Below are 13268 nucleotides of genomic sequence, written 5' to 3'. Positions count from 1 at the left end.
AGCACCTGGCTCTGAATACGTTTGTAATTGCCTGTAATGTAAAACGTATACAATAATAAAATGTGACTGTATAGCGCCACCGTGTGTTTTTTTTTTTTTTTTCTCCGTCCAGCTTACTGAGGTGGACACACATGCTCAGTTCCATCCTTCAACTAGTTAAAACAGAAAGGATGCCTCCCCTGAAAAAGGGCACGCCCCTGAGCTGCCAACTTGAAATAAATCTAGCAGAGCTATTGCAGCAATGAATGGGCAGATCTCGGGATCCATGTGAGGTACCGGGCTGGTTCTAAGTTTGTAAGGGTCCATTCATGCCTGTACTGTGGACCGCAAATTGTGGCCTGCAATGCATGGGCACCAGCTGTGTGCACTCCGTTTGCAGATGTGAACCCATCTTCCGCAAGATACGGAAACTGATAGGATATGTCCTATCTTTTGCAGAACAGTGGCATGGATCAGAAGCGGTCAGAAGTGCTTCCGTGGGCGTTCGGGTCCGTGCCTCCGCATTGCAAAAGATAACACTTATGGATCGCTGACCCATTCAAGTCAATGGGTCCGCATCTGCAAATGGAGTGCCCATGCATTGCGGCCAGCAATTTGCGGTCCGCGGCACGGAGCACTTACATTCGTCTGAATGGACCCTCAGAAAGAGTTTGACATGTACTATATGATGTTTGATTTTCTTTTTTTACATGAATCATTCAGTATTGTAAAACTATGGGAATCCCTTTCGTTTCTCTTGTATATATTATGGTCAAAAATCTCGCAGCTGGGTTTTAACAGCAGAGTCGCCTCATGAGAGGAGCGGTGAACACACAAGGCTTTTCCCTTGATGAAGGGTCTGATCTTAGCGTCTAATGATGGTAATCTCCATCTGGTCCAAGAGAGTGGTTTAGTGCTAATCCTTTCACCCATTATCCTTAAGGAGCAATTAATAGGCTGCCGGAGTCATGGGCCATGTCTATGGGCTGTGCCTGGTATTGCAGCTGAGCCTCACTGACCTAGAATGGGGATGAGCTGCAATACCAGGCACAGCCCTTGGGCACGAGTGGCACTGTGGCTGAGAAAAAGGAGAACTCTTTTCTCTAACGCTTTAAAGGGTTTTTCCTGTCTGGGACATTTATGGCATATGGCATCTATCTATCTCATATCTATCTATCTATCTGTCTCATATCTATCTACCGTAATATCTGTCTAGCTCATATCTATCTATCTATCTATCGTACCTGTCAGTATGTGCCCAGAGGTGGTCAGGATTTCATATAAATGCATATTTAGGGAATAACCCATTAAAGCAGGCATGTCCAAACTGCGGCCCTCCAGCTGTTGAAAAACTACATACAACTCCCAGTATGCCCTAATAGCTGTAAGCTATCCAGGCATGCTGGGAGTTGTAGTTTTGCAACAGCTGGAGGGCCACAGTTTGGACATGCCTGCATTAAAGAATCTGTCACCTGGTTTGACCATATTAAGCTCTCACCATTGCCATGTTTAATAAAATACCTTCTCTCCTGCAGTGGTTTTCTTTCTTCTCTTCATGGTTTCATTTTGTAAAAAAAAAAGCCTCAAAAGTGTCACTGGGCATGCGCCGAGCCCAGTCACGTCTTCTTATCGCTGTTGCCCTCAGGAGCTGTTGGCTCGCACAGGCGCAGGCGCAGGCAGTAGGCGGTACTGCGCCTGCGCGAGACATCCGGCGGACGAAATGAAGATTCCAGGTGCGTAGCTTGAATTAATTAGTTGACGTAGCGGAGAGGGCGGCGCCATTAAACTAGGCTGTGGGACGATAGTTCATAACGAGGAGGCGTGCTTGGGCTCTAAATTAAGGCGGGCTAGGCACTGCAGGGCGGGCGTTACTGGGCTCAGAGGGTGATGAATAACACCCCTCTGGGCACCTTCACGGTTCATTTGCATAATACAAAAATCACTTTTTATTACAAAATGGGAGTGATATGAACCTGTATGCAGAAGGCTCCCTCTAGTGGTGACTGCCGGCTGCTGCTATGCCAATGCCATGGCATAAGCACAGATCCCCTTTTTTCACCATAGTGCCCTATGCCCTGCCTCTGTGAATGGTATGCCACTGGCTTTCTGTTTTATCCTTTCCAATATTATATGGATAAAGTGATGGCTGAGATACGTTTTCGGATATGTGTATGATTTTATCACCAGATATTCGGGGAGTATACGAGACCTGCCGAGCCGTGCGTGGGCAACACAGATCCATGGCCCTTCAGGGCTGAGACGGGACAGGTGAGATCCTATTCTTCTTGTCTTCTGCTTTGTCCCTACATGTTCTTCGTGTGATGAGTCACTCTCCGCCTCACCAAGATCTTTGCCCTATTTCGGGATTTGACACTGTATCACACATCGTCTACTTAAGCAGGTTTTATTTCTTACATGCAGGATGGATGTGGAGGAAATACCCAGATTATTACTGTAAATCACCGTCTGTAATGATACTACGGAGAATATAAAGACACCTAAATGTGACTGTAGGGAAAAGACGATGGTGATCCCAGCAGCTGCTTACTCAGAGGCGGCCTTTGGGGATTTTAATATGCACGTAATGAAAACTAGTTTGTTAGGACATACGGTATGTTAGTGTTTTTTTCCTTTAATTACCACTGTTGTTTCATAGGGACATCATTAAGGGGGGGGGGGGGGGGAAGGGGGGTTCTATGAGAAATCCATAGTCACCTGCTACCCACCTCTCCCTTCCAGCTCCCTTCATTTGTGTTCCGGTCCCTGTCTGTAAACCTCCGGATGGGTGTGGTCACGTGCGTCGCTGCAGCCGCTGACTGGTCTCAGCAGTGTTGTGTCCACAAGCGGCACATGACCCAGCAGTGATGTCACCGCTGAGGCCAGTCATCACCTGCAGCACATGACCCCGTCTATTTGGAAATTTACAGACGGGGACTGTAAGACCAGAGAAGAAAGCCCATGAGGCAGAAAGGAGCTGGCGGGGAGCAGGTGAATATATATATTTTTTTCATCGGATACAGATGGCTGGGATTGAAATGTAAAGAGTCACTGCACTCTCACACAATTACATTTCGAATGGTGTAAATAGAAAATTTCTAAATCACTTCATAAAAAAAAATATGCATGGCCACTAGGGGTGTCACTTCCACCTAATTTGCAGTCCACTGCCTGTTGTCAGGCCAGATCCATTCTTAGTAACAGAAACGACAGAGAGGGGAAGTGGGGACGTTTCCGAGATTCCGAGCCTGATAACAACAAAAAACAGCTTCTACACTGCTTCTGAATTCACAGGAGCCGAAGGAGGAAGTATGATTTCTCCTTCCTTATAGCAGTACAGTGCTGGCAGATTTCACAGAAGGGATACGTCTCCTGCTTCTGAGTGAAATGCATCTAGCTGTGCAGCTGAAACAGGGAATAATATGGCTGGAAAACACATTAGGAAAGCCCCAAAAAGACACATTTCCTTCACAGTTATGGTTGTAAAATGAAGCACAGCCATCATGAAAACATATTTTAAAAACTCATCAAAGCTTTAAAGTAAAAAAAAAAAGCCAGTCAACCCCTTTAAGGCCCTTTACAGGGTTAATAATAAAGGCTAATATTTATAAAGTAAAACTGTGTAAAATAAATAATAATTGTGACCTGGTTGACTATAGCCCCCAGGACTACTTTCTGGTGACAGCATTCATTCGACTAGTCACTGACCCCCTTGAGATTGGCGGCAACAGAGGTTTCTGTCAGCTACTCGTCTCCTTCATTGTAAGGAGAAGGGGCGTAGCTATGGGGTACAAAGGTAGCAGTCGCTACCAGACCCAGGAGGGCCTACAATCTTCGAGTTACACTTCTGGCTGGAGGGAAGGGGCTAGGTCAAGAATTTGGCATGGGGTGGACCGTTTCAGGCAGCACAAAGGTTATGTTCTCCCCTGCCCCTGGCCACAAAGCACTGAGGGAAGGGGGGCCCGAGCTGAACTCTTGCACCAGGGCCCAGGAGCCTTTAGCTATGCCCCTGGTAATAAGCATTTTTGAAAACGACGACCCAGACTGAGGCTTCCAATAAATAAAGACAGCAAAAACTAAAAGATTCTTTATTAACAGCAGCAAAACGTCCTGATCTGACCAGCAAACCAATGGCAGAGATATACAGTGCAGCATCAACATTTGGTATGCTCTGCCAATTAAATGTGGATAAAGAAGATATCTGGTAGGCAGGTGATTTGGCTGGGATGATGAAACATCATTTTATAAAATAGGTTTTGCTATATAGTTACTTACTTTTTTTTTATTCAGAATTTTTTTCCAATCATGACCCAGAATTTTTGAATATAGGTTCGGAGAAGTCAGATCCATATACTTAACACGGAGATAGATGGTAAAATTCTATCTTGTAAACAAAGACTGAAGGGCATCGGTATGGGATTGGAGAGGTGAGTAGAGCTTTTATTAATTAATTTTATATCATTTGCTGCTGTTCTTATCCCCCCCCCCTAAGATCGCCCTCTAGTGGTGGCTGTAGACATACAACATTTTATCATTTAAAGGAGTTATCCAAAAATAAAAGATTCACCTGTTACGGCCACTACAAGTCCAGTGCCGAGCTCCTATCTTCTATGGCTTCCGGTCCCTACTGGACCAGAAGTGGGACATGCCGTCTACATGCCTCCCAATACTACTGGCCAATCAGTGGCCTCACCTGTGCAAGAATGATACTAAGGTCACCGGTGAAGCCACTGATTGGCTGCCACCAGTAACTTGTAAATAGATGACACATCACACTTCTGATCCAGCAGGCACTGAATGAGGTGGAGATAGGAACTCGGTGCTGGACCTGAAGCCCTCTTGACAGGTGAGTTTAGTTTTCTTTTTTTACTTTTTGGACCCTTCTCAGCTTCCTGACCATGGGTTATCTCTATAGCTATGCAAGGGATCTAGAACTATGTTACAAAAAAAAAAAAAAGCTCTAAACCATACAAAAGATAAAGAAACGAATAAGCACATCATTTAGGTTTCCATTAAAAACCAGGGGAAAATGAAAATTAAAGACAGAAATTTTTCGGTGGTCAGTACAATTAGCACACACGGTCGTGTTATTACATAGGGAGAAACACATGTGATAAATAGGATTAGAACCTGCCTCCAGTCACATGGCTTTAGAAGGTTTAGTTATTGTACATTAGTGTATATATACTGCCCTATAGTCTATACAACCAGGGATAAACAGGAAGCTGAGACATTAATATTTAGCAATTTGAAGTTAAAACGAAAAAGGGAATAATTCAGTTCTTTACGTTTCAAGTGCTGATTCACATCCTCGTACCATGGCATGGGGGTAAAACATGTGCCTACCCCCTTTGCATCTCTAGTAGACGTGTAACCCATGAGTTCTCCAAACGTGTTGGTGCCCATAAAGATGGGAATCCCTGTAAAAATTTACACCACCCTTGATGAAGGACCAACATGAGTTCTTGGCTACTCATGAGCTCTAGATTAGCTCCATACACTGTTACTTATTGTCAATGTCCCGAACCTTTACATATTGTATGTGGGGTAAAAATTACTTCTAATCACCAAGACATTAGAAGAATGGAGAGTCTCAGAAGTGAGGAGGTGCAAGGCAAAAAGCAAAATGGCCTACCATTATGGCCCTAGGTTTTGCCACCCAGGACAGAAGAAGTTGGTTATGTTACCTCCTCCACGTCCTTTTTTTGATCCTTGGACCAATGTTCTACCCCACTGGAGAGGAAGTCGCACACTTGTTTTTCAACCCAGTACCAAAGGGGATAGGATAAACTAGGTCTGGATCCCCTCTCTTTAATGTCCTTAAAGGTCCTCTCGTCGGTTGACCACTTATCCATCAACTCATATTGCCAATCCTTTGCTTGCTAGTCGCTACCAAATAGCAGGACATACCACGGCACTCTCACAAGTTATTCTGTCCCAAATGCTTTATTGAACAAAATTCCAGATGGGTCCAGTCAACTTAAAGCAAGAGATTAGAAAAATTTACATTTTGGTCAATAAGATCTTCATTAGCAAATATGAGTCTGTGGAGGACTGTTTGACTGCTGGAAGCTGAGGAGCTCCAGCTGGAGTGGTGTGGAGTGCTGTAGTATCTCCTCCTATTTACTAGATGTGCAAGCCCTCCAAGGAACAACCATGGTTGTTGGGAGTGCAGGTGTCATCTATAATTTAGTATTTGGGACATGCTTTCTACAATAAGCTATATACAAATACAGGTACTCTACCTGAGATGAAACATATACACACATACAAATAGTATCTACGGTATATCTTTAGGGGGGAGAAAATACAAAAAAAATTCTAACCTTTTCACTAACTACATTGTTTTATTTACATCCATATTGTCCTCATATATTGTTCCTTTGTGATACTTTACACTATACATAGTATATGTTCCATAACACATTATGACATAAATATAGGGGAAAAACACAAGGAATGTAATGCCACGGTGTCAGGTCTTCTCGTTATACTGTTAGGGTACTTTTTCAGGTGGTAGTTGAGTTGCAAGGTCTTCTAGGTAATAACTGGAGGTATCGTTACTTTTTGTGCTATGTACCGTTGATGGAAACCTGGAGGATCTTCGCTTTCCTGTATATATAAAGCAGCACATCATGCTCTTGAAGGTCCTCCACATCTCCTCATCCTTGTACGAGTAGATGATGGGATTCATAATAGAATTCATCAGGGCAAGGAGAAGAAACCACCGCTTGAACGGCTGTAGGCCACATGAAGTGCAGTTGAGGCCATCAAGAAGAAGAACAACCATCCCCGGTGTCCAGCATACAACAAAGGCACCTGGAGATACAAAGCGGGAAATCTCAATATCAGCAACATAAATCAAGACAGGATTTGCATATATCATCTCCTTGGAGAATGTTTATTATGATTGAACTTGTTCTTCTTTTTTATAATCTATTCTACATCCTAAAGCCTAATATATTTCATTTTCTGAGGATATTGTAATCGTGTATTATATTCAAGCCTTTTATGTTTTACTTTAAATTTTGACTTAAAGTAAAACCCGAGACAATTTTTTTTTTTAAATCAAGATGCAGCTACTAAGGCCAAGAAACATACCAGGGCCATTCATCCTTCCATTCTGGTCCTGCAAGTTTCCAAGGTGCTCTGAACATTATGGATGCTTGACACAACAACCAATACCAAAAGAATTGCATGTTACTGGGTTGTCCTGGAGGAGTTACCAAAACGACGTCCCCTTCTCTGATGTCACACACAGGTCTACAGCTATTGGCTGAAGCAGCATCTCAAAGACTTCCTGTTTTGCTCACCCCCTGCTGTCCAGGGATGGACATACCATTGGTGCAGCCTATGCAGCTGCAGAGGAGCTCTTTAGGTAAAAGGTGCCCATACCACAATATAAATTGGAAACAAGCTCCCCTTGACTCTAAATTAATGATGGATTCTATTCCATCAGATGAATCTGGAAAGTGGAAGTTAAGGAAAAAGAATGTGATACTATATAAAAAGAAGTAGAAGGAGAAAACTAAGGACAGATATACATGCAGGCTGCAGCAGAGAGATGAAAGAACAGTATTCAAGGTCATGGTCACACTACCATAGTGTTGGCCTTCAAAATTCCATAGGGGGCTGTAGGGCACTAAGAGATACCAAAGGGATATAGCACATTGGTTGTATTTTTTGAAAGATCCACTTACAATAAGCTGATCACAGGGTGTCCTACTTCTAGGACCATCAACGAACAGCTCTGGAGTAATATGCATTAAGTGTCCAAAATTTCTGCAGCGCCTCCGCAGGAGAAACTAAGCATTGCACAGTTCCCTTCGAAAAGAATGGCTCCTGTTTGTATAATGCATGGACACACTGTGTCCTCCAGAGTGAAAAATGTTCTTTGTAGCTGAGGTCCTGAACACAAGACTCCACCTATTAATTCCAAAATTCCCTAAAAGTCATTGAAAAATTGTTTTTTTTTTAAGGCAGACAACCACTTTAAATGAAAGGCTCTAGAACAGGGATCAGCAACCTGAGCAAGAGTGCATGCTGAGAGTTGCAGTTTCACAGCAGCTGAAGTGCCGAAGGTTTCTGAACCCTGCTCTAGAAGTTATCATATCATTTAAAAATTTTACAATATGAAAGATGAAAGACGCATAGGTTATTTAGACTATGTCTTATTATACGCTAAGGCAAGGAATGGGTTAACACATCCAGCCTCATTGATGGAGATGTTTGACAGTCTTATTTCGTGTTTGCAGGACACACACACAACTCTCAGCCTTTACAAACTTCATTGAGACGTCCAGCCATGCAACAATCCCTTTCATCTGAGATGAGTTTCAAAGCTACAAGTGAAAAGGGAGTTTTTCCAGTTTCTGGTCTTTTGTGTAATGACTCTGATGAAGAAAGTGGCAAAACTCTGCAGGTCCCAACAGGAGCGAAGATAGAAGAGCAGGAAATGACAGAACGTAAACACCCAGCCTACGAAATGACAGTCAGCTCCCAGCCTACATCAATTCTGGGAGTTTGGCAAGAACACGCACCCAATAAATGCCGAGATATTTAGGTAGCGTGCAATGAACTGCATTCATCATCCTACTAGGAGCTTCTCTGAACATCCTCCGTGCATGTATGTATGCTGCATTATGCAGGTCCAGATCAACACGATCTCTACTAATTGTCCACTTTGTATAAGGAAGATCACAAGCAGACCTCTGGATGGATCTTGGATGGGCCTTTTAGACCAATTAGTTGTGTTCACAGATATTTTAGGCTACAGAAGGACCCTCATTTATAAGCCAGTCAGAGCTGAATGGATCTTGTAGTGAGAGGACCCCTTCATTCAGGTCACCATTGATTTTTGGTGGATCTACAGATATGGCTTAATATAATGAACATGGAGTATCTATTTTAAAGGGGTTTTCCAGGGTGATAATTAAGAAAAAAAATCTGAAAGAGTTAAAAATAACAAAGTGGTCTCTACTTCCTATCCCGGCCTGGCACCGAGGGAAATGCCAGGAAGGGTCTACTCAGCCAATCACTAAGATCAGTGATTAGCTGAGCAGCATTCACTGGTATCTCCCATGTGTTGAGCCAGAACAGGAGGTGGAAGGCATCAAGAAACAAACCAATTAGTAAATCAAATTAGTAAAACGCTGTGTAAATAACAGATATTGATGGACTGATAGTATACATAATTTTAGCAGACAGTGTCCAGCTGTGTAAATTAAAATAATGGGGTGCATCAAAAGAGATTCACATAGAATGGACAGTACAAAGATCTATATGATCATTGTTTTACACCAAAGCCTGTAACTATGACAAGGGTGCCTCCAATACTTTTATTTACATAAATTTCACAGTCATTATTTTATACCAAGGCCTGGAACTATGACAAGGGTGCTTCCACTACTTTTATTTACATGAGTTTCACCATTACTGGTTTATACTAAGGCATGTAACTATGACAAGGGTGCCTCCACTACTTGTATTTACACGAGTTTCACCATTACTGTTTTATACCAAGGCCTGTAACTATGACTATGACAAGGGTGCCTCCAATACTTGTATTTGCATGAGTTTCACCATCATTGTTTAATACCAAGGCATGTAACTATGACAAGGGTGCCTCCAATACTTTTTTTTACATGAGTTTCACCATCACTGTTTTATACAAAGGCCTGTAACTATGACAAGGGTGCCTCCACTACTTGTATTTTCATGAATTTCACTATCATTTTTTTATACCAATGCCTGTAACTATGACAAGGGTGCCTCCACTACTTGTATTTGCATGAGTTTCACCATCATTGTTTCATACCAAGGCCTGTAACTATGACAAGGGTGCCTCCAATACTTTTATTTACATGAGTTTCACATCACTGTTTTATACAAAGGCCTGTAACTATGACAAGGGTGCCTCCACTACTTGTATTTACATAAGTTTCACCATTACTGTTTTATAACAAGGCCTGTAACTATGACAAGGGTGCCTCCACTACTTGTATTTACATGAATTTCACCATCATTTTTTATACCAAGGCCTGTAACTATGACAAGGGTGCCTCCACTACTTGTATTTGCATGAGTTTCACCATCATTGTTTCATACCAAGGCCTGTAACTATGACAAGGGTGCCTCCAATACTTTTATTTACATGAGTTTTACCATCACTGTTTTATACCAAGGCCTGTAACTATTACAAGGGTGCCTCTAATACATGTAGATACACAAATTGCACCATCAGGCATGAATTATTTACTGAAGACTATAAAGCCCTGAGATTTAGCATGTGTACAGTAGAGTAGACCTGTTTACTATGTAGCTCCCTTACTATTGTTTTCAGAATTCGTGGTTTTATCAATATTGTGAGCCTTTAGGATGGAGTTCTGATAACTGATTTCCTATGAACACGTTATACAGAGTTACAATTGACTTATTTACTAAGAAACTTGTGAAGACATGCCAAAACAGTCTGGAGTATAAACATCTCTCATCACCCCCATGCTTTAAATAGGCGCCGGTCTGTATCCTCTCTGACCTTGAGCAAAAAAATAGCAGATAACATATTGTGAATGTTTTGTTCTTTGTTTTATCTTAGCATAGACATAAATGGCATAATATGAGAGACAGACTCTTGTCACGTGAAGGGTCTGCTTTCACTAGCAGAGAGATCATGATTAGGGAGATACCCTTTAACTACTCAAGATGCCCAGGAATGCTGGCAATGAAGGGGTTTCCCAGACTGTTATATTCACGGCCCACCTTTAAGGTATTACATTATATACATCTTTAGGATAAGGCATCAATGGTTGATTGGTGGGATCCGACTGCTGGCACCAGGGCTGGCCTTAGGTGTTCAGGCGCCCTGTGCGAGCTAATCTTGTGGCTAATCATTATATACTATGAGGGGCTGGAGGTAATACATTATATACTATGAGGGGCTGGAGGTATTACATTATATACTATGAGGGGCTGGAGGTGTTACATTATATACTATGAGGAGCTGGAGGTATTACATTATATACTATGAGGGGCTGGAGGTGTTACATTAGATACTATGGGGGTCTCGGGGTGTTACATTATATACTATGAGGAGCTGGAGGTGTTACATTATATACTATGAGGGGCTGGAGGTGTTACATTATATACTATGAGGGGCTGGAGGTGTTACATTATATACTATGAGGAGCTGGGGGTGTTACATTATATACTATGAGGAGCTGGGGGTGTTACATTATATACTATGAGGGGCTGGGGGTGTTACATTATATACTATGAGGGGCTCGGGGTGTTACATTATATACTATGAGGGGCTCGGGATGTTACATTATATACTATGAGGGGCTCGGGGTGTTACATTATATACTATGAGGGGCTCGGGGTGTTACATTATATACTATGAGGGGCTCGGGATGTTACATTATATACTATGAGGGGCTCGGGGTGTTACATTATATACTATGAGGGGCTCGGGGTGTTACATTATATGCTATGAGGAGCTCGGGGTGTTACATTATATACTATGAGGGGCTCGGGGTGTTACATTATATACTATGAGGGGCTCGGGGTGTTACATTATATACTATGAGGGGCTGGGGGTGTTACATTATATGCAATGAGGGGCTCGGGGTGTTACATTATATACTATGAGGGGCTCGGGGTGTTACATTATATACTATGAGGGGCTCGGGGTGTTACATTATATACTATGAGGGGCTCGGGTGTTACATGATATACTATGAGGGGCTGGGGGTGTTACATTATATACTATGAGGGGCTCGGGGTGTTACATTATATACTATGAGGGGCTCGGGGTGTTATATTATATGCAATGAGGGGCTCGGGGTGTTACATTATATACTATGAGGGGCTCGGGGTGTTACATTATATACTATGAGGGGCTCGGGGTGTTACATTATATACTATGAGGGGCTCGGGGTGTTACATTATATACTATGAGGGGCTCGGGGTGTTACATTATATGCTATGAGGGGCTCGGGGTGTTACATTATATACTATGAGGGGCTCGGGGTTTTACATTATATACTATGAGGGGCTCGGGGTGTTACATGATATACTATGAGGGGCTCGGGGTGTTACATTATATACTATGAGGGGCTCGGGTGTTACATTATATGCAATGAGGGGCTCGGGGTGTTACATTATATACTATGAGGGGCTGGGGGTGTTACATTATATACTATGAGGGGCTCGGGGTGTTACATTATATACTATGAGGGGCTCGGGGTGTTACATTATATACTATGAGGGGCTCGGGGTGTTACATTATATGCTATGAGGGGCTCGGGGTGTTACATTATATACTATGAGGGGCTCGGGGTGTTACATGATATACTATGAGGGGCTCGGGGTGTTACATTATATACTATGAGGGGCTGGGGGTGTTACATTATATACTATGAGGGGCTGGGGGTGTTACATTATATACTATGGGGGGCTGGGGGTGTTACATGATATACTATGAGGGGCTCGGGGTGTTACATGATATACTATGAGGGGCTCGGGGTGTTACATGATATACTATGAGGGGCTCGGGGTGTTACATGATATACTATGAGGGGCTCGGGGTGTTACATGATATACTATGAGGGGCTCGGGGTGTTACATTATATACTATGAGGGGCTCGGGGTGTTACATTATATACTATGAGGGGCTCGGGGTGTTACATTATATACTATGAGGGGCTCGGGGTGTTACATTATATACTATGAGGGGCTCGGGGTGGTACATGATATACTGGGATGTATATATGCTGAGGACAGCGGGATGTGCTCCATTTGTCCGGGGAACGAAGCTAGGTGAGTATTAATGTTTTTATTTTATTTACACCAGATGAACTTCACTAATATAAGTGGAGCATTGCTGCATGGTGGCACCAAGGGAACATACCTACCGAGTGGGTGGGGGTTGTATGGAGAGCCTGGGTGGCCTTAACAAGCCATTGAAGAGGGGGGGGGGTTGTTGCTTTCCGTTCAAAAATTTGCTATGGAGCCTCTTCTAGTAATGCCAGTGACTCCCGGAACCCCCTCCGATTAGCTGTTGGCAGTAGCTCTGGAGGTACACAGCTCCCTCCACTGAGTAGTAGATGGTAATGGCACCACAGCTCCTATTCTCTTGACGCAATGGCAAAGTGGCACTCACCGCCTGTCTCTATCGGCTGCTTGCTGCACCCCAGAATGCAGCACCCCAGAATAGACTAACTCTGCCCCGGTAGGAAGCTAGGAGAGGGACTTAGGTCTGCCCCTAGTTCAGTTTGTGAGTAGTGTGTTTC

General features: G+C 43.1%; 1 protein-coding gene across 2 annotated transcripts in view; it reads right to left on the bottom strand.

Moving 5' to 3' along the window:
- Window positions 1–4054: 4054 nt before the first annotated feature.
- LPAR3 (lysophosphatidic acid receptor 3) overlaps window positions 4055–13268 on the bottom strand; it is a 28456-nt gene continuing 19242 nt past the window's right edge. Inside the window, exons 3-4 of one of the 2 annotated variants that reach the window (XR_006390933.1) lie at window positions 4729–6795; window positions 4055–4664 (exon numbers count right to left, since the gene is read on the bottom strand). Coding sequence is in view for 1 of the 2 variants with exons in the window: in XM_044302283.1 (XP_044158218.1) it covers window positions 6473–6795 (323 nt within the window). In the remaining variant the exon portion in view is untranslated. Of the gene's footprint in view, window positions 6796–13268 lie in introns of both variants that reach the window. The other variant, XM_044302283.1, reaches the window with a different exon arrangement.

This window comes from Bufo gargarizans, chromosome 7 (assembly GCF_014858855.1).
Source record: "Bufo gargarizans isolate SCDJY-AF-19 chromosome 7, ASM1485885v1, whole genome shotgun sequence".
Taxonomy (NCBI): domain Eukaryota; kingdom Metazoa; phylum Chordata; class Amphibia; order Anura; family Bufonidae; genus Bufo; species Bufo gargarizans.
Note: the sequence above shows the minus strand (reverse complement) of the source record. Positions and strands in the feature narration are given on the sequence as shown.